This window comes from Neophocaena asiaeorientalis, unplaced genomic scaffold, assembly GCF_003031525.2.
Source record: "Neophocaena asiaeorientalis asiaeorientalis breed wild unplaced genomic scaffold, Neophocaena_asiaeorientalis_V1.1 scaffold870, whole genome shotgun sequence".
Taxonomy (NCBI): domain Eukaryota; kingdom Metazoa; phylum Chordata; class Mammalia; order Artiodactyla; family Phocoenidae; genus Neophocaena; species Neophocaena asiaeorientalis.
The window spans coordinates 60,255-82,650 of NW_020175184.1; the positions used below are offsets into that span (position 1 = coordinate 60,255).

General features: G+C 40.3%; 2 protein-coding genes across 3 annotated transcripts in view; one reads left to right on the top strand and one right to left on the bottom strand.

The window, feature by feature from the left end:
* Positions 1-22,396, top strand: part of SYTL5 (synaptotagmin like 5) — a 100,350-nt gene that overhangs the window by 3,791 nt on the left and 74,163 nt on the right. The gene's annotated exons all lie outside the window — the stretch shown is intronic.
* Positions 11,036-11,716, bottom strand: LOC112412843 (E2F-associated phosphoprotein-like). Its single transcript, XM_024764571.1, has 3 exons — positions 11,646-11,716; positions 11,226-11,505; positions 11,036-11,107 (listed from the first exon to the last, which is right to left on the bottom strand). The coding sequence occupies exons 1-3, from the start codon at positions 11,714-11,716 to the stop codon at positions 11,036-11,038; spliced, it is 423 nt and encodes a 140-aa protein (XP_024620339.1).

Sequence of the window (22,396 nt, forward strand, 5' to 3'; positions counted from 1 at the left end):
ATATATGTATATATTTATTTGGTTATTACGTCTCAACTCTGAGTAGAGGAGCAAAGATAAACAGAGTTCCCTCCTCGGTCACTGCCTACTCCTGTGCAACGTGTAGCTTTTGTATATCGCGTGTCTACCAAAACTGCAATCAGAAGCTTACGTTTGTTTTACTTGAGGAGAAAACTCATCATAAGATTATCTTCACATGTTGCAAAAATATTCAACGTGCCTAAAGCAACTAGGGTCCTTAGAATTGGAAAGATATTGAAATATTCTTGATTGATTCTCATTTCATAGTGAAGAGCTCAGAATTTTTATTTCCATCATTTCAAGGTATTCCGCCAATCTTAAAGGCTTTGATTAAAATTATTGCACTTTTCCTGTGCTTAGAATTCAGGTGGCAATGAAATGCAGTTAATGATTTTCAAGAAATCAGTAATATTTTTGGCATTGGTAGTCCAGTCATGAAAAGTGACTACATTTTCTAATGCGCTGCAAAAAGTTATATTGTTTATGGGGGGCAAGGTACAGAAAATTATTGATAACATTCTCAGGTGAATTCAAAATCACCCTGTTTAGGAAAAAGCAATTTAATAACCAGATCCCAGGAAAGACTGAAGTACAATGAACAGGACTTTGTTCAGAATATTTGTTCCTGTCATTCTCAATAGCTATTAGTAATAATCTATTACACTCCTGCTTCCTTTTTCTCTATCTTCCCTTGCCTTCTTTCCTTATTCTCTTTAACAATTGTGTCATATACAACAGAGCTCTCAAGAATAAAGCTGTTGATTTCCTGATTCTTTTAAACATTTAGAGGAGAGCAGAAGAAAGGCTTTTTACAGATCTAAGAGATACTTTTATAGAAAATAGATTTTTTTTTTGAAAGTGGCAATGTCTTGTTCCCTTCTTTCATAACAACACTGACTAATATTTAGTTCATGCAGTTTTTTTCTGCACTAACTGTGTTAGATGCGTTGTCTCATTTTGTTCTGAGCTACCAAGACAGGAGCCCAGGCCAAATGACTCAAGGCTCTGCCACTCTTCACAGCTTCCTGTATTGAGAAGCCACGCCGAAGTGGGTGGCATGGGTTTAGAGTGCGTTGCTGTTGAATCACCCATCTACGTTCGTTGATTCAAATCTTAGTTACACCATGAAGTCTTCGTGTCACTTTAGACTAGTTGCCTCCATAGATCTAGATTCCTCATTTGACAAAACAGAAATAATAACATTAGCTACCTCATTAGGCTGTTGTAAGGATTAAATAAGCTAATATTACCAAGAGCTTAGAACAAGGCTGGCCTACAGTAAGCACTTAATAATCGCTGGCTGACATCATTAGGCTTATTGTTGGTTTGTATTGCTCTTGATTTATGAGTTGTTGTGAATACCATCAGTGCTCCACTCCGATCCTTTTGAGCCCCTTTGTTGGATCTGTGCTCTCATCTCCCAGTTTTCACGTGCTTTACTTCTAAAGACTGGCACCTACTACCTTCTTTAGAGGACTGCCTTTGGGTGGCTGGAGTTGCCCATAGGAGTAGAGAGCCACAAATGCCAGATAAACTTGAGTTTCTGTCCCTACTGGTCCGCCCCGGGCCAATGGCTGATGGGTACAGAAACCCTTGCCTGAACGCAAGACCGACTGCACAGTGCAACTTCTGCTTCAGAGCTCCCCATGGGACCATGCTGAGACTGGCCTTCAGGTAAAAATCACAGTCTTCCCTAGTCCCCCTTCTCTTCCCTTTCCTGCCTCCCCTACCTCCTTATAGATTCCTCCTGAGAGCATTTCATAAATCACTTGCACAGGTATCTACATCTCTGAGTTAGCTTCTCAAAAGCCCAACCAGGAGATTTGTCAGACCAGTCAGTGAACTTAGTCCATTTTCCTCAATATCCTCCAAAATCATCAACACAAAGAATTTATGGTGTAGCAGATTTTACTGCAACTGTAAACATTCGTGCTAGCTATTACAACCATTGTTTTCACTATGCTACAGAGGTGTAGGTTGATATTTTGTGGGAGTCTGGAGGAATAAGTAAGCTATTTATGGATAAGATAGAAATTGAAGGAATGGTTTCACAGAAGAGCTAACATTTGAGCTGAGCCTTGAAATGGGAACAGGATTTTGACATTGGCAAGTATAGATCAACTGTGTTTCAGCTGTTTACCGTGACCCACAAATTTGCCTTCAGATTCCGCTAGTAAGTTTCAGAAGGAAGTGGAAGCCAAAGAAAATTTTTAAGAATTATGATGATTACTAAGAAGAAACTGATCTGGAAAACTCTAGTACATTGGAGTTCGGGAAGCAGTGGATTTCTTGTTTGTTTGTATATTTATTTGCTTGAGTAGGTTGTCCTTAGAGATAAGGAAAATAGAACAATGAAAGAGTGTAAAAATGGTATTGAATCAACATTTTAGGCCTGTTGCCCAGCTGTGCTCCACAGTCCTTATAGCTACTGTGTGGCATTAATTACGGTGGTGAAGCCGAATCTGGCCTCTGGCCTCTGTACTCCGACACCTAATTAAATCGCGGAGACAGAGTTTTGGGTGAGGTAGAAAAGAATAGCTTTATTGCAGAGGGGGGCACAAGGGGCTAACGCCCTCAAAACTGTGTCCCAATGCAGGGGGTGAGGGTAGGGGGTTTGTGAGGAGTTTTATAATCGGGGGGCTGGGTTGCTGATAAGGAGCAGGGTGCGTGCAAGGCCTGCATTCCTTCAATCCAGAGATTATCTGGAGGCAGGTGATGATGGGTGAACTGTGACCTTCTCTGGAATGAAGAGTGCTTCATCAAGTAGTTAACATCTTCCATTTGGTGGGGGTTTCAGTTCTGCAGAACAGCTCAAAGATATTGTTATGTGTATCCCTTTAGGGGGAACCACGACCCTGCCCCAAGGCTGCACTATTGTGTCTTTGAACTGTCTCTGCATCCCCTCCCTTCCCTGATTAGCAACTGTTTCTGAAAGGCTTTCCGTGCCCAGGAGCCCCACAGAGTCCTGCTCGGTTTCAGTGGGACTGACCTCTAGGTGCTTCTAAAGGTGCTCTGCACCCGAAGGCACGTGAAAAGTCTGATAATTACCTCCAGGCATGAATTGTAGGCTGGGAAGAGACATTTGCCAACTACCAAAGCATTCTAGGTTGATCCAAGAGGCTCAAATATATTTATTCTTCTCCTTCCGACTAAGAAGGAAAAAGAGGTAGGAGATATCTAGACACAGGTTTCAACTATTAGAAAGTAAGTTCTTAAGATATTCTCTGTGAAGAACAAATCACTTAGATGTTGATGGCTTTAATGCAATGAAGAAAGAGGGAGGAACTGATGCAAAGAAAACTGAGCTATCAACAGTAATTGCAAATGGAAAAAAATACCGACCGTTTGGAACAACAAAATAAAAATCTTTATTGATCATTTTGTTCCTTAGGTTTTTCTAACTTTGGAAGAACTCAGCCTAACAAATATGAATACATGCCGCATAGTATCTACTCCAAAAAAAGCCTCATTAAAAAATTCTTACCCTACTTGATTTTTCACACCTAAAACCAAATACTGTTCAATGTCTACTTTGTGGTATTGGGCTATATATAAGAAATCTTCAACTTATAAGTGACTATGTTACCGAGTCCAAGCTCACTCTGCTCGCCGCACAACAGGCCAATAAATCGGGAGACGAGGTGTTGAGGCAAGGAAGACGACTTTATTTGGAAAGCTGGGCATCTGAGAAGATGGCGGACTAATGTCCCAGAGTACCATGTTATCGGGGTCTGGATGCCAGTTTCTTTTATAGAACAGAGAGGGGGAGGAGGTGAGGAAGTAATATAAAAAGGCCATAAGTCTTGCAAAACATCTCCTGATTTGGCCAGCCTCAGAGAGGGGATGTGTTTATTTCTTCTTTCTTGGAGCCATTCACAGGTGGGCAGGGTCAGAATGTTTCCCTGTGAGCTGAACAAAGGCACTTTACTTCAGTTTAACATTCAGGCAGAGGGGCAGGGTTCCCCAAGGGAGGCCATTATGTATGCTAATAGCTATAGACAACATCCTTTTGGTGATTATAGTAACAAAAAGCAGCAGAGAGCAAAGGTTAAAGTAGAAGAAACAGATCCAGCGCGGAGTCAGATTTTGTTCTTCCCTGTTACAACTGTTCATTTCAGCAGTTCATCTGTGGGCTATATTGTCACTTAGAGGCTGTCATTTCCATTTAGCCACAATGCAGGAAAACATATCTGGCCTTATGTTCTGCTTGGCACCTATTCTTGGGCTTGTGTCAGTGGTGAACTCTGTTGGTTGTCTTACTGCGTACATTTCTCATTTCTTCATCCCTACCCAAAACTCAGTTTTGCTCAGCTCCAGCAATGGATTTTTTAGGACAGTCCCTTAACTTTTTTAGGACAGTCCCTTGACTGGGATTCCTCTGCCAATTATTATTGGTCTGATGGTGGACATGAGACCAAAGATGACCCACTCAGACATGTATAGCCTGAATTTATGGAAGGTCCTCTTTCTCACTGGATGGGTTCAATGAACCATGTCGTCCTGGTTGCTGCTGAGTATAAAAGCCAGCACAATGATGAAGCGGAGCCAATAGGTTGGCAGAAAATTGTTGCCAGCATCCTGATATGCTAGAACCTGCCACACTTCTGGCCTTATTCTTCAAGCAATATAATATATTTCAGTGTTATTTATAGCAGTTTGGATCAGATTTTCTGTTACGTGCAGCCAAAAGCATCCTACAACCCCCAGAACTCAGGAGTAATCAACATTTGTTGAGCGTGTTCTATGAGCCAAGCACTCTGTATTCATTGTTAGAATAATGGAGGTGAGCAGAGACACAATCTTAATGCTTGTTGGGTCCGTAAACATAAAACAGTTCGCAGTCATGGATCAGGCTTTATCTATGGTATAAACCAAGGGTCAGCAAACTTTCTGTAAAGGGCCAGATAGAGAATGTTTCCGGCTCTACAGGGCATATGCTCTCTGTTGTGACTATTTCACTCGGCCTTTGCAGGGTGAAAGAAGCAATAGACAATATGTAAACCAATGGATGTGGCTGTGTTCCAATAAAGCTTTATTTATAAAAACAGGCAGCGGGCTGGATTTGGCCCAAGGGCTGTGGTTTGCTGACCTTTGGTGTTGAAAACAACACCTTGGTAAGTTCTAGCCTTGGGAATAGCTGCATACACCTGAAAGCTTGATAAGCCATCTTGGGGAGAAGCAGGACATTTATAGCCTAAGAGAGAAGATGGAGTTGGACTAGAAGCCGTCAGCTATCAGAGGTAGAACATGGGCTTCTGTCTGGGAGGTTAGATGATTTCACAGGGTCCTTCCATCTCTAGGAGATTTTGATGCCTCACCCAATTTGTAGTGGCTCACGTGCTGGACAGCTTCAATGTATTTCATTGCCTCTGTAGAAGAACAACAAAATGATCTGGAGGTATAGAAAATAGCAAGAAATAGCAGGTGGTTCTGCACAATTGCAAGGGACAGATTACAACTCCATTTTCCCAATGAGGTAAGAAGTATTAATTTCCCTATTTATAGGTGGGGGAACTGAAGTGCAAAGTTAAATAACTCACCCGAGATCGCACAGCTAGTAAGTAGCAGAACTGTGATTTGCATTCCCCACAGTCTGGCTCCAGAGCTCACACTCCACTCTTAGGTCACTTTTAACTTCTGAGTGATATATCTGATCTCTCAGGGGGGCTAGAATAAAAGAGATGTCAAACTCTCCAGTGCCTTCCTCACGCCGGAGAATGGATTACTCAATTCACAAATGGATACTCATTTAATCCTCATGTCATCCCTGAGGTGTATGTACTATTATAATGTAGTATAGCTGTGGCAACTGAACCTTAGATTAAATAATTTGCCCAACTGGTAAAGATGAGAGCCGAGGTTCTCTCATTCCATTTTGCTTCCTTTTCCTCTGTGCTGGGATGCTTCTGCGGTAACTGCACCCATTCCGACCCTGTTGAAAGCCCACAGCTTTACTAATAGCTGTCAGAGAAATGGAACAAAAGAGAAAACATTTCCTTAGCCTGGTATTTACTGAAAGCTCTGACCTGTAAGCTGTATAACACTATCCAAAGTTATTACGACTTTTATTGAAGCGTTGCTCTCACACAATAAAAACTGACAAGAGTTCCTCATGTTGTTCTACCCTTTATGCTGACTGAGAACCAAAGTGCAAGCGTATAATGATTCGTTCCACACAGCTAGCCCAGCTGAGACGGGCCACCAAGCAAACCAGAGGTTAGTATCATCAAGAGACCACAGAGATCAGCCTGGGAACTGCCATCCACCTTATGGCTTTGTCTTTGGGTTTGATTCCATCATTTTACAGCAGGATGGGGGAAGAAAGAGAAGGAGGGAGAAACAAAAGGGGAAAGTGCATTTAAATTGGCTGTTTGGAATCCTGCAGGTAAGTTAAATATTTGGTTCAAATGGATTTGAAGCGATTTCAAGAATTATCCATTCACCCGGCAAGTAAGGGCGACCAACAAGTGCCAAAAACAATATCTTAATACCCTACAATTGTTTGATCTGTGGGGCTGTTTTTTCAAATCTTATCACTACCACCAAGAACAGAATTGGTTTGACCTTCTCAAGAGCGTAGACTCACTGTCCCCATAAAACACCAGGAGAACTATTAGAGTGAACTTCTCGTTTGGTAATTTCTTCTTATTATTATTACTTTTTTTGCGGTACACGGGCCTCTCACTGTCGCGGCCTCTACCGTTGCGGAGCGCAGGCTCAGCGGCCATGGCTCATGGGCCCAGCCGCTCCGTGGCATGTGGGATTCTCCCGGACCAGGGCACGATCCCGTGTCCTCTGCATCGGCAGGCGGACTCTCAACCACTGCACCACCAGGGAAGCCCACCTCTAACATTTTAGATTTCAGGAATATGACCGTTGTATATCAACAGTTTATCTGAAGGTTCCTATAGTAGTAGGAGCTAGGTTTAATTGATTTAACTGTGTAATAAGATTAGGCTGACATGCATTTAATAATTTTTCTAATCATTATTTCATTGCAGAGTAATTAAGCATAACTGGTAAAGATTTCACGCACATATCTAAAATTGATAAAACTTCTAATGGCGAGAGATTTTTTAAGTTTTTAAACTCAATAATGCACTAGGATCTATAAAGGGCATCAATATCTACAATATTTTTGTATTATAAATTCTTAATTCACAATTAAAGAAATATTTAATATCTTCTGATACATTTTTCATTATGGAAGTAGTTATGATTATTATAGAAAATTAGAAAATACATATAATATGAACTTTATAAACTCACATGAGATCCCTCTTCCCAGAGATATTTTCCACTTTTGTTGAATTTGCTTTCTGTTGCTTTTCTTTGTGTACATGTAATTTTCACATAATTGGAACCACATTATATATGTAAGTTTGTATCCTCTATCTTTGCTTAACGTTATTTAATGAACATTTTTGATGTCATTCAAAATTCTTTTGAAGCATCATTTTTATTAGCTGGATAAGATTTCATAACACGGATGTGCAGTATTTTAACTTCTAATTTCCATGAACGTCCTTATTCTTAAATCTTCTGTCTTAATTTTTTATTATATTATGATTCATATTTTGATTTATACTTCCTTTAAATTGAAAAATTGTTTTCCAGAAATGTGTCCATTTCCTCTTCACCAGACTGTTACATTATATCACTGCCAACGTCAGAATTATTGTTATAGATCTTTACTAATTTGATAAAGTAGTGTCCTATGTTAATTTGCATTTATGTGATCATTAGTGTTTTTACGTGATTGTTAGCCATTTGTATTCCCTCTTAAGTGGATTTTTTATTCGCATTGTCTATTATTATTGGATGTTAGTGTTGTTTTAACATTTATTTGTATGAATTTATATTTGGGAAATAATTTCCAAGATCCAGCAAAAATTCATTGAGTACTTATTATGTGCAAGGCATAGGAGATGGAGATGAATTAATTTCTAGTTTAACAGAAGCAAAGTTATATTTTATTGGATTTTTCAAAGTCTCTACTTTCACAGTAACTTGCACAAAGAATATGTCAATTTGATTGAAAATACAAATAACTTACATCTTTGCCAGACTCTCTACAATTCGTATTTTAAAGGCAGGATTTGCATTCTTCTCTACTTCTGTAACAGTATACATGCTATTTATTGGTATGGAAATTAGGGTAAGTTCAGCTCTGAGCGTCAGAAAATCAAAATAACAGTGGCTTAAGTAAGAGAGAAGGTGTTTTTCTTTTTTTACCTTGATGAAGTCATGAGGAAGGCAACCCAGGGCTGGTAATGGTGGCTTCTTGCTCATCCGAGGCCCAGGGTCCTTCTAATTGGTTGTTCTGCCCTCTTCAACATGGGCTAACACCTGTTAAAGTAAAAAATTATTCTGACACTTATTAAAATGGTAAGGAAGACTCTATTCGGGACTATTGCCATAGATTTCAAGACTATCATGAAAAAATAAAAGTAAAAACAGACTGTGGTAGTAGGAGAAGGGAGATCAGGTTCAACTCCAAATACAGCAAAAGCAGTTGCGGACATATAGCCAGTAAGTAGGGTGAGGGGGTCAATTAATGGAAAATTACTTAAGCGGAGACATTGATGGTAAGGGAATTCTTACTAAATTGACTTAACAGAATTCTTACTGAAGGCAGGCCAGAGTGATGTCAGATATCAAGGGGTAGGGGGGCACGGGATTCTCGCTAAACTGATTTAGTAGGACTCTTACTGAATCTGGGCTCTGCCCGTTGAAGACAGGGCCCAAGGACGAGGTCTAGTCGAAAAGAGACCTCAGAGTGTTAGACCCAAACGGTCTACGAGGGATTCCAACTCGCCCAAGAACCGCCAAGAGTCGAGAGCCGCTGCAACACGCAAGAGGTTTATTAGGAGCCGATGCACCGGGGTTCCCTGAACCTCACGCAGGAGGCCGATGGGGAACCCCTAAAAGCGGAATCACATACTTTTTATAGGTTTATTTACTCATAGGGCGGGTATATTCTCACAATGATTGGGTAAATGTGGTGACTTTTGAATTCATTGGCTTAGGAACTTTTGCCCCACCTTCTGGCCGTTACAGTTGTTTGTTCATTGTGGCGGTTAGGGCGTATACCTGTTACGGGCAACTGGAAAATTACCCGCTGGCTGGAAAGTCCCCGTCAACTGAAAAACTCCAAGAATTGGTTTCGATAGGGAGAAGAATTGGTTTCGATAGGGAGAAGGAGTGGCGCAAGAGGTTGGTTTACGGGAACAAGTGAGGGGGTGGAAAGTCCCTAAAGGCCCCACAATAGGAGCCTGTCTAAAGTTTGGTCAAGGGAAGAGTCTGAGTCACACTTCATGGTCCAAGATGGCTGCACCAGCTCCCATTGTACTGCCCTAATTCCAGTCAGCAGGGAGAAGGGACAAGGGCAGAAAAAAAGACAGTTTCCCTTTCCTTAAGGACATTTCTGAGAAGTTTCACGATGACCTTGCTTACATCCTGTTGGCCAGAGTGTAGTCACATGGCCATACTTAGCTGCAAGGGAGCTTGCATATTTAACTGGGAAATGTAGTTTTTACTCTGCGTGGCCATGTGAACAACTCACTCTTGGAAGTTTTATGACTCTAAAAGGGTAAAAGGAATGTTGAGAGACAACCAGCAATTTGAGGAAATGGGTGCAATTAAGATCATGCATCTTATGGATCAGATTCGTTTATTCCTCAGCACAAATCTCGTCTTCCTTTTTATGGACTCTGAAAGCAATTAAATGTCAGTGGTGATTTTCAGTGAAGCATTTAAGAAAAAAATCATAGCACATAAAACAACATTTATATTCATCCTCAGTGAATTTCAAAGAAACGGTGATTTGACATTTCTTGTACCATGTACTGATAACTAGGAAAACTGCTGAAAGTGTTTTTTGAAATAATCTTTATCTATGGAAATATAAGTCCCCATAAGCATCACCTAAAGAGGTAAATGGGAAAAATTAAGTACTGTTAACTGCCTTTGCTGTGCATGTAACTCCTTTTCTTGCTGCATTTAAAATTATTTAGTTTACACAAATTCAATTTAGAGACAGTTGAGAAGTAAACTTCAGCTATCTCTTTATAAAAATTAAAACTAGTATGTACCTGTATTCAGCAGCAGAAGTAGTTTTAAAGAATTTTTCAAGGGCAACATGTTCTCTTTAAATTATCTTTTTTGTGTATGAATGCCCAATTTCCTCCCATCAAGTCAATTCTGTCCTTTCATTGTCATAGTAATAATCTTTAAAAGCCCCTTATTTTATCCTTTTTTTTGGTTTGTTTTTTTAAAACAAATGCAGGTTTCCTACTTCTTATTGTACTGATTCTATCTCCACATCCTTTCTCTCTGAGTAATTTACCATGTGGATAACAGGACTTTCTCCTGGTTGTTTTTTTTTTTTAACCTGTAACTCCAGAACATTTTAATTCTAAAGAGCTTTAATAAATAAAAAGCCCCAGTTTCCAAATATCTATCAAAAAGAGAATGAATAATGAGTCCCATCAGAGCTGGGGAAAAATTTTTTTTAAAAAGGAAGGGGAGGGATGAAGGTAGATAACAATTTTCTTTTCAAAAAGATAAAGATAAGACACCGCTTCCTCAAATAACCACTCAGAATGTCACTTGAGATGAGTAGGCAGGAGGAATCTAACGGTCCATATTTGCCTTGTATACAGTACTGGGCAACTAAACGCCAACTTAGCTATTTAGGGATGGCTTATTAAAACGTTGAAAAAATGAAAGACTTCATCCTTGTCATAGACTGCCACTTCGGTGGAACATTCAGTGCACATGACTGGGTGATAGATTTCTTCCACATCTGTCTGTGCCTGCTCCGCAGCATCTTCTTGGTTAGACCTCATCTTCTTATGGCCTCGCCTTTTCTTCCTGTTCTCTGGGGTTTTGTATCTTAGAATCTCTTCTTTGTTGATAGAACAATTCATTACAAACATTGCTCTATACTGAGTTTTGTATGATAAATGCCTTTGGTAATCAAGACACAGGGTGGTCATGCAGGCCAGGCAAGTCAAGACAGCATCACTATTTGGAAAAGGCTGTTGTTGTTGACGTGGCCGCTGATTTCCAAAACCATGGTAGCCTCTTCTCTGTGCATCAACCCGGGCCTGATCTCTGTCATCTTTTTCAGGATCATATAGTAATTCATCATTTGTTGGAATTCTGTGTTGTTTCTTCTTCTTTTTCTCGGTCACCTGTGCTGCTTTGTCTTCATCCTCAGAATCAGAATCCAAATATATATCGTCATAGTACTTTGTCGGAGCTGTTCCAACTTTCCCATTTCCTGAGGAAGACCCTGTTTCTAGAGAGGATAACTTGTCCTCCATTGTTTTTATGGTGGAATTTAATTCAGCTTCCATTTCTTTTTCAAATTCATCTTCACTAGAGGATTCACTTTCTCCAGTAAGACATTCTCTGATAAGTTTTCGTTTCTGGTCAGGAGTTCCATGTAAAAGCACATCCACCTCATCTTTAGGACTGTGGCAACTGTCACAGGAATATAAAGCCTCTTTAAAGGCATTTAACTACATGGGAATTCCCTGGTGGTCCAGTAGTTAGGACTCCATGCTTCCACTGCTGGGGACCTGGGTTCAATCCCTGGTCAGGGAACTAAGATCCTGCTGAAAGCCAGCTCCTCATCACTAGGCTCTTCAACTGCATAGGGGTCATAGTCATCTTGGAGGCGGTTCATGGCGGCCTGCCCCCTCCGATACCGTCCACAGGCGTCGGCAGAGTACCTGCTTTCTCCACAAGTCCCTTTCCTAAAGCGCTCCAGCACTACTCTCTCCTGTTTTTTTGTGTTTTTTTTTTGCGGTATGCGGGCCTCTCACTGTTGTGGCCTCTCCCGTTGTGGAGCACAGGCCCAGCTGCTCCGTGGCATGTGGGATATTCCTGGACCGGGGCACGAACCCATGTCCCCTGCATCGGCAGGCAGACTCTCAACCACTGCGCCACCAGGGAAGCCCTCTCCTGGTTTTTTAAAAAAAAATTTATTGGAGTATAGTTGATTTACAGTGTTGTGTTTAATTTCCACTGTATAGCAAAGTGACTCAGTTCTCCATGTATATATATTCTTTTTCATATTTTCCATTATGGTTTATCACAGGATATTGTATATGGTTCCCTGTGCTATACAGTAGGACCTTGTTGTTTACCCATCTATATATAATAGTTTGCATCTGCTAACCCCAAACTCCCCATACTTCCCTCTCCCATCCTCCTCCCCCTTGGCAACCACAAGTCTGCTCTCTACATTTGTGAGTCTGTTTTTGTTTCATAGATATGTTCATTTGTGTCACATTTTAGATTCCACATATAAGTGATGTCGAATGATATTTGTCTTTCTCTTTCTGGCTTACTTTGATCAGTATGATAATCTCTAGGTCCATCCATGTTGCTGCAAATGGCATTCTTTTGTTTTTTTTTAATGGCTGAGTAATATTCCATTGTATATATGTACCACACCTTCTTTATCCATTCATCTGCCGATGGACATTTAGGTTGTTTCCATGTCCTGGCTATTGTAAATAGTGCTGCTATGAACATCGGGGTGCATGTATCTTTTTGAATTATAGTTTTGTCTGAGTATATGCCTAGGAGTGGGATGGCTGGATCATATGGCAACTCTATTTTTAGTTTCTTGAGGAACCTCCATACAGTTCTCCATAGTGGCTGCACCAACTTACATTCCCACCAACAGTGTAAGAGGGTCCCCTTTCTCCCTACCCTCTCCAGCATTTATTGTTTGTAGACTTTTTAATGATGGTCCTTCTGACTGGTGTGAGCTAGTACCTCACTGCAGTTTGGAGTTGCATTTCTCTAATAATTAGCGATAATGAGCAGCTTTCTACTGTTCTTGATACTCAAGAAAGGTATCCTTTGGGTTTCAGATTAGTAGAATACGTCCTTGTTCCTTGTCAGGCCAGGAAATTGAGATGATATTTATTTCAAGGTGTTCCCAGGTGGAAGAGTTGGTTTGATAGTTACATATGAGATCAATTTCTGCTATGATTTTAAGACTATAGATAAGAAACAGTTGCCTGTCTGTTCACATGGCTTTGAGAGATCTCCTGGTATGTTCCTATGAGCCAAGTGTTTTACTACCGGAAAGTGCTTGGTATCATCTGCAGACATCAATATTTCACAGTGCCCCCTCTCCTTGAGACAGTTTCTTTTCTTTTTTCTTTCTTTGGCTGCGCTGTGCAGCTTGCAGGAACTTAGTTCCTTGGCCAGGGATTCAACCCGGGCCCAGGACAGTGAAAGCGCAGCGTCCTAACCACTGGACCACCAGGGAATTCCCAAGACAATTTCTAAACACATTAAATCGACACAAATCGCAAGTTTTCTTTCTTTCTTTTTAAAAAAGATTTATTATTTATTTATTTATTTTTAATTTTTTGGCTGTGTCGGGTCTTAGTTGTGGCATGCAGGATCTTCATCGAGGCATGTGGGATCTTTCGTTGCAGCATGCGGGCTCTTTGTTGCGGCACGCAGGCTACTCTAGTTGCGGCGCGCAGGCTCCAGGGCGCGTGGGCTCTGTAGTTTGCAGCACGCAGCTCTCTAGTTGAGGCACATGAGCTTAGTAGTTGTGGTGTGCGGGCTTAGTTGCCCCGAGGTATATGGGATCTTAGTTCCCCGACCAGGGATCGAGCCTGCGTCCCCTACATTGTAGGACGGATTCTTTACCAGTGTACCACCAGGGAAGTCCAAAGATTTCTTTATTTAGTCGAGCGTTCTTTCAATTCTGTTCCTTATTTACGTTCTGTGAAGTAGCTTTCTATCTGAGTGAAATTTTTCCCCAATTCTTGGATGGTCTTGATTGTTTTTAATAGCCTTTGACTTGAAAACTAATCAAAAGCTTTATAAAGTTTATAGTGGTGTTTGTTGAGGAACAGTTCTGTTGGGGATTATTTGTCATGAAAGACTTTGTGATAAGAGGCGACTTGGGCAGGCGCCATTTAGTGGGAGAAGCAGGGCAGGCAGAAGAAACCCTTCATGTTTACTGAGGCTGAACTTTGTGTTCAGCCTGGCTTTGCACAACTAGGAAAGCAGTAGCAGTCCTTAATATAAATACAGTGTTCTTTCTGAGCAGCAATATTTTAATACATTGAGAGGCAATGAGGGGGGGCTGGTGTAGGGAAAAGAACAGATTTGGAAAACTAAAACTCTGGATCTGAATCTTGACTGCACCACTTAATAGCCCTGTGAAGTTTCCTTTCTGAGATTCGACTTTCTTATGTATAAAATCAGAATCATAATGTCTTTCTCATGGGTTACTGTCAACGTTTAAGTGCATGACACTTGAAACAGAGTGCGCGTCATTATTGTGGCTAAGTGTTATGATGGTTAGCTTTTATTAATAGGTTCTACACACAGAATCTACAATCAAGGTGAAAAAGTCACATTTTTGTATTCAGAGTACGGAAAGGAGGTCTGGTCACATCTGGATTTTCCTTAGGCAAATATGAAATAGCCCCAGTGTTGACGGCATTGCCTCTGGATGTGAACAAAAGACAGGAGCGGTAGGAGGCATGCAACCATTGGCATCAGGCTGCTGTGACATTATTCTGCCCGCATATATTATTTCAAGTGATTTTTGTCTCATTGTTTCTGGTTCGGGCAATACTTTTCGTTAGTCGCCATGGTTTTGCTCTCTTAAAGGAATATGAAACTCTAGCTTTAGACTGGGATTTAGCTGGCAGGCACTGCAGCAGAGGCTGAAGCAAGACCTGATAGCAACATCTTTGCAAGTGTACAATAATAAAAAGAGCTAATATTTACAGAGTTCTTATTGTATTTGTCTGGGAAATAAGTTTGGCTGTGGGTGACAGAGACACGTTTTAATTATGGCTTAAACAAGATGGAAACATAATACATTGCTCTCTAATGGAAAAGTCTGGGCTGTTTGGCAGATTTGTGATGTTGTTAATGGTGGCTCCATTATAACATGGGTCTGGGTGCCTTGTCTTCTGTAGTTCTACCATCTTGAGAGTTTGGCGCTTCATCCAAGGTGGCTCACCCCTGTGTTCTCATCGCAGCCTCTGGGAAGGAAGAAGGGTTCAAGGGACAGGGATACGGCTTTAACATTAGGGGCATGACCTAGAGGTTGCCTGTATCATTTCTGATCACATCACATTGGCCAACATTTAGTCTCATGGCAAAACTAACTGCAGGTCATGCTGGGAAATATAGTCTTCACTCTGAGTGGCCATGAGCCTAGCTAAACATTCCACTAATAGAGAAATGGAGAACGCAGATTTGGAGACGCATACTAGAATGGTCTATTCCACAACTACTGTGTGCCAAGCTGTGCTTCGCACTTTACTTACGCTCACCACAGCATCATCTTACTTAATGGTCCCAAGAAACCTATGAGGTTGTAACTACTATGATTATTTTTTTTTTTACACAGGGAATATTTCGAGACACAGGTTAAGTCTCTTTAAGTCTTGAGACAGAGAGGCTAAGTAATTTTCTTAAAGTCTCCAAGGAGATAAGGGGCAAGGCCAGGATTTGAACCCAGGGAGTCTGACTTCAGAGCCTTATGCTCTGGACCGCTGTATAGTCCACGCTTGCTCATTATTTCTCTTGAGCCTTGATGTGCTCTGCTAGATGAGATTGAGGATTGTGTAAAGATGTCAAGGAATCAAAGAAGCTTTGTGAAGCTTCTGTGGCTTCCTCTTCCAGGCAGCTAATTGCTTCTCTTCTAAAATTCCTAGCGTATTTGATGCAAAATAGTGTTCAGGATAATTAGGTCTAGACAGGGTAACAGAAGAAAAGTTAACGCCACACACAAGTGACGGGAATTTTAATGAAAGCAATTCCTGATTTGAAAGGAATGTGTCTGTGCAGTGATAAAGCAAGCAGTCTTTGTAATGCATTGAACATTTTTGACGATGGGATAGAAAGAAAATGATTTCAGTATATCACTGGAATATAGAAATGAAAATACTCTGTCGTTCAACTACAGTTGAGATCGTTCATCTCTTCAGTCTTTAGGATTTCAACTCCATATAGGTCATCAGTTCGCATGTTAATACACATGTATCTGTGTAGCAACAGGGAAACAAAGAATAAACTGATATTTTAAAATACAAGGGCATCCTGAGTTGATCTCAAATAAAGAATTGGTGTTAGCTGGAAGTAAATGTCTTCAACAACTTTTTTCCTTTTTCTTTTTCTTTGTATTTTTTTTAAATTGAGGTATAGTTGATTTATAATGTGTTGGCTTTGGGTGTACGGTGTACAGCTCACCGTTGGCTGATGGCTGCAATCGCTGATGACTGTGACATCCTTTGTTTACTGATACGGCAGGCAATATTCCATTTGTTAACAGCGGAGTGCTTCAGTTATACATGTATATGTGTATCTATTCTTTTTCAGATTCTTTTCCAGTATAGGTTATCACAAGATATGAATATAGTTTCCTATGCTATACAGTACATCCTTGTTGTTTATGTTATATATAATAGTGTGTATCTGTTAATCCCAAACTCCTAATTTATCCCTACCCCCCTTTACCCTTCGGTAGCCATAAGTTTGTTTTCTATGTCGGTCAGTTTATTTCTGTTTTGTAAATAAGTTGATTGGTATCATTTTTTAAGATTTCCCGTATAAGTGATATATTGCATTTGTCTTTCTCTGTCTGACTTACTTCACTTAGTATGATCATCTCTAGGTCCATCCCATGTTGCTGCAAATGGCATTATTTCATTCTTTTTTATGGCTGAGTAATATCTTTTTCATAATATTCTTTCTCTTTATATTCTTCATTACTTTTTAACAGTTGATTTGGGGCCATATTTACCTCTACTACACATTTTCATCCATGTCCAGTATTCTTTGTTTCTTTTCAGGTAAGAACAAAGAGAGGAAATGGTTAGACTTTAAACATTTTCAAGAATCACAATAGTTTTGCTTTGTCAACAAAAGTGTAGGAATGAGGTTAAGGAAGATGGGAAAAGTTCTAAAAGTCCTTACCAAGTAATTAAGAACATTCTGTAGTTTTCTCAGGCTCACATTACTTTTTCGAAATGTGTTTGATTTCAGTTTTAGCAAATTTTAATTTGAATTCTTAGCCGATCTAACATTGTACATTTTTCTCTTCTCCTTCTCTTTTTTAATAATAATGGCACCATGTTGTAAAGGGCTCTATAATTCACGAAGCACACTACCATGGTCAATTGCCTCTGGCGCTCGCAAACACCCTCGGAGGAAGATAGGAAAGGAATTACCATCTTCATTTTGAAGTTGAAGTACTGAGACCCAGAGAGATTTACTGGAATGCCCCGTGATACCTAGTATGGCTGAGATTTTCTCCCCCCACCCACTCCCTTTCTTTCTCCCTTCGTCCCTCCTCCTTTCTCCTTCTCGGTCACTCACCAGCTTTTGCTTATGCTCTCTTTTATTCATTCAATTAAATGATAGCTGTTATGTTCCCAGCACTGCTTATGTGCTATAAAATGCAAAACTGAACAAAACAGATACAGTCTTACCCTCGTGGAGATTACAGAGGAGTTAGCAAGACATTAAACCAGTAAAAGCAGCCAAATAAATGTACAATTAAAAATTATGCTAAGTGCTGTGAAGAAAAAGAACACAGTTCTCTGAGTTAGACTAAGATGGGAATCTGTGGTAGATTTGGTAATCAGAGAAAGCCACTCTGGGGGAACAGCAGTAAAGCTGAAATAATTTAATGAAAGCAATTCCTGATTTGAAAGGAATGTGTCTGTGCAGTGATAAAGCAAGCAGTCTTTGTAATGCATTGAACATTTTTGACGATGGGATAGAAAGAAAATGATTTCAGTATATCACTGGAATATAGAAATGAAAATACTCTGTCGTTCAACTACAGTTGAGATCGTTCATCTCTTCAGTCTTTAGGATTTCAACTCCATATAGGTCATCAGTTCGCATGTTAATACACATGTATCTGTGTAGCAACAGGGAAACAAAGAATAAACTGATATTTTAAAATACAAGGGCATCCTGAGTTGATCTCAAATAAAGAATTGGTGTTAGCTGGAAGTAAATGTCTTCAACAACTTTTTTCCTTTTTCTTTTTCTTTGTATTTTTTTTAAATTGAGGTATAGTTGATTTATAATGTGTTGGCTTTGGGTGTACGGTGTACAGCTCACCGTTGGCTGATGGCTGCAATCGCTGATGACTGTGACATCCTTTGTTTACTGATACGGCAGGCAATATTCCATTTGTTAACAGCGGAGTGCTTCAGTTATACATGTATATGTGTATCTATTCTTTTTCAGATTCTTTTCCAGTATAGGTTATCACAAGATATGAATATAGTTTCCTATGCTATACAGTACATCCTTGTTGTTTATGTTATATATAATAGTGTGTATCTGTTAATCCCAAACTCCTAATTTATCCCTACCCCCCTTTACCCTTCGGTAGCCATAAGTTTGTTTTCTATGTCGGTCAGTTTATTTCTGTTTTGTAAATAAGTTGATTGGTATCATTTTTTAAGATTTCCCGTATAAGTGATATATTGCATTTGTCTTTCTCTGTCTGACTTACTTCACTTAGTATGATCATCTCTAGGTCCATCCCATGTTGCTGCAAATGGCATTATTTCATTCTTTTTTATGGCTGAGTAATATCTTTTTCATAATATTCTTTCTCTTTATATTCTTCATTACTTTTTAACAGTTGATTTGGGGCCATATTTACCTCTACTACACATTTTCATCCATGTCCAGTATTCTTTGTTTCTTTTCAGGTAAGAACAAAGAGAGGAAATGGTTAGACTTTAAACATTTTCAAGAATCACAATAGTTTTGCTTTGTCAACAAAAGTGTAGGAATGAGGTTAAGGAAGATGGGAAAAGTTCTAAAAGTCCTTACCAAGTAATTAAGAACATTCTGTAGTTTTCTCAGGCTCACATTACTTTTTCGAAATGTGTTTGATTTCAGTTTTAGCAAATTTTAATTTGAATTCTTAGCCGATCTAACATTGTACATTTTTCTCTTCTCCTTCTCTTTTTTAATAATAATGGCACCATGTTGTAAAGGGCTCTATAATTCACGAAGCACACTACCATGGTCAATTGCCTCTGGCGCTCGCAAACACCCTCGGAGGAAGATAGGAAAGGAATTACCATCTTCATTTTGAAGTTGAAGTACTGAGACCCAGAGAGATTTACTGGAATGCCCCGTGATACCTAGTATGGCTGAGATTTTCTCCCCCCACCCACTCCCTTTCTTTCTCCCTTCGTCCCTCCTCCTTTCTCCTTCTCGGTCACTCACCAGCTTTTGCTTATGCTCTCTTTTATTCATTCAATTAAATGATAGCTGTTATGTTCCCAGCACTGCTTATGTGCTATAAAATGCAAAACTGAACAAAACAGATACAGTCTTACCCTCGTGGAGATTACAGAGGAGTTAGCAAGACATTAAACCAGTAAAAGCAGCCAAATAAATGTACAATTAAAAATTATGCTAAGTGCTGTGAAGAAAAAGAACACAGTTCTCTGAGTTAGACTAAGATGGGAATCTGTGGTAGATTTGGTAATCAGAGAAAGCCACTCTGGGGGAACAGCAGTAAAGCTGAAATAAAAGAATATATGGAAGCCAGCTAGATGAAGACCTAGGCTATACATTTATCAAGTCAGGGCACGCTAAGTGATGCTGTAAGAACAGCCCCAAATTCTTAGTGCCTTATAACAATGAAGCTTTATTTGTCTCTCATGCTACATGTCCATAACAAGATGGCTAGGGACTCTATTTCATGGCATCCTCAGACCAGGACTCAAACTTACAGGGTACACGCTATTTGGGACATTGCCATTCTTCATGCAAAGAAGAGGGTTTGTGATAAACCATGCACTTGCTCTTATAGCTTTTACCTGGAGTCACATATCACATTTCATGGACCAGTGTGAGTCATGTTACCACATCTAATGTCAGGAGGGCAGGGATCTGCAGTCCCAAGTTATTCCACTTTCCCAGCCTCCCTTGCAGCTAATGGTGATGCTGTGACAGTGTCTGGTCAAGGGAACCTAAGGAGGACTTCATTAGGGAAGTTCTTCTTGATGGAAGGAATTCTGAATCAATTTTTGCTTTTCTATTAAGATACAGGTGTAACTGGCACGCCCTCCCTATTCTTCCTGCCTTAAACTTGGATGCTCTGCTGAAGATGCCTGGCCATTTTACATAAGAATGATGAGCCATACCTTGAAGATAGGGGACCATCAGAATGAAATGAATTCTTAATGACCTGATTTTGCAGCTGAGCTAATACAAGCAACTACCTAATTCTGGATTTATTGTATGTGGGGGGAAGAAATGAAACCAATTTTTTAAGCCTGTTACTTGGAACCAGAAGCATTTCTAGCTTATGTGGATGAGAGAGATGAACAGATACTGTGCTTATGTTGCAGGAAGGGGGACCCCTTCCAGGGCCCGAGAGTAGGGTCTTGTCTAACACTCGGAAGAGAATTGTCCGAGGAGACACACGTGCTGACAAAGCAAGAGACTTTATTGGGAAGGGGCGCCTGGGCGGAGAGCAGGAGGGTAAGGGAACCCAAGAGAACTGCTCTGCCACGTGGCTCACAGTCTCGGGTTTTATGGTGATGGGGTTAGTTTCCGGGTTGTCTTTGGCCAATCATTCTGACTCAGGGTCCTTGCTGGTGGTGCACACATCCCTCAGCCAAGATGAATTCCAGCAAGGAGGATTCTGGGAGGTTGGTAGGACATATGGACTGGCATCTCCTTTCATCTCCTTTTGACCTTTCCCGAATTCTTCCGGTTGGTGGTGGCTTGTTCTGTATTCCTTACCAGGATCTCCTGTTGTAAAATAACGCATGCAGATGGTTACTGTGGTGCCTGGCCAGGGTGGGCAGTTTCAGTCAGTGTTTCCCCTAATACTTACAGCCCAGAAACTCACCTTTCTCAGATACCTTCCTGAGACTGGACCAGCAATGCAGGAACCAAATGAGGTCCACCTTGCTTTGTGAGTGGGGACTATTAAAGCAGAGGAAAGAGACATCTTCCATCCTGTTCCTCTCTCCTAGCTCCCTGTACTTCCCTTTCTCCTTGGTACTTATTCTCCAATTGCACACTTTGTTTTCCTGGCTGCAGTTACCCTCCCATTATCCTTTCTCTTCTTCTTGAGCGTCTGAAAATCGTTGTGTCCATTTAAGGTGAAATTATCCTAGATATGATTGAATTAGGTCAATTTCTCAGAGATTTGAAAAACCAGTAAGCTGGGACTCAGGATGGGAAAGAACTGGATACTGCTGCGTAGCTAAGGTGCATATCAAAGGAATGATTTCAAGGAGCCCAGACTCTTGCATCTTCCCATACATAGAAAACCGCTAAATTTATTAACTTGAGATGTTTGGTTGGTTTACTTTACGGTAATCTTTTGATGTTCCGACTACCTGTTTTTTGTTTGTGTGTTTGTTTGTTTGTGTTTTGCAAAACATATATTTCCTGAGTCCTCCTTTCCCTCTTCTGAGCAGCCCCTCAGAGCTATCTGAGAGGCTGCCTCCTGGGCTTAAATCCTCAGAAAGTCTGCCAAATAAAACAATTCTCAACTTTTAGGTTATGCATTTTCTTCAGTCGATGTGCTTAATATTTGATGCCGGCCTATGGAATTCTCCCCAGCTTTTTCCATAGTCTCAGAGTTAGCTCTCAGGATATGTGGGACAATTAACACCAATTGCCTTAGGAATTCCCAGTTGGTGTGTTTGGACCTTGAAGTTCTTGCTTCCCTGTGGCCTGATTTATACAGAGTCCCAAGTCTTTTCAGACTCTAGAAGTGGGAGCTCAGTGAAACCCAATTGCTAAATAAAGTCCTGTGAATAGAACACAAAGATGCAATATAAATGTTTGACTTTATGGCCATACTTTCTCCAAGTGGCCTCGCCCACTGTAGTTAAGGAGCTGCTAAGTAGTTAAACTTCAGGCACCTGATCATAGAATTTATTTCCGGAAGAGAATTAGTCTCTTGGAGTATCCTGCAATACCCCCTGTTCTCAGTTTCTTATTCTTTGGCCCACCAGCCTACTGGGATAGGACTCAGTCTAGGATTGTTCTTTGTTTTACTCATTTTGATCACGGTGTTTCTTTATCATTGTTGCATGAATTGTTACAGATTTTGACTAGGCAGTGTTTTATTTCTCCTGTGCCCTGAGGTGTTTAAAGGTCTGTTACGCTCTTCCAAATAATACAACTGCAATCTTCAAATGAGAACTCATCCTGTTATTTTAAAACTTGTAGCCTTTACAGGTTTTCAGAAGTAAATTGTGTGGAACTTTTCTTACACTCAATTTCAGGAGCCAGTTGCTCATGAAAAAGGACATAAAGATGCTTTGTAAGCTCTAAATAAGGGATTAGAAAAGCATGTGTT

Excerpts from the sequence above, each read along its gene's own strand:
- LOC112412843 (XM_024764571.1), bottom strand. The coding sequence starts at position 11,716 with ATGAACCGCCTCCAAGATGACTATGACCCCTATGCAGTTGAAGAGCCT. Across the intron at positions 11,506-11,645 it reads GATGAGGAGCTGGCTTTCAG|CAGTCCTAAAGATGAGGTGG; the intron begins CAGGATCTTAGT and ends TGACAGTTGCCA. Across the intron at positions 11,108-11,225 it reads CTGAGGATGAAGACAAAGCA|GCTACCATGGTTTTGGAAAT; the intron begins GCACAGGTGACC and ends CACAGAGAAGAG.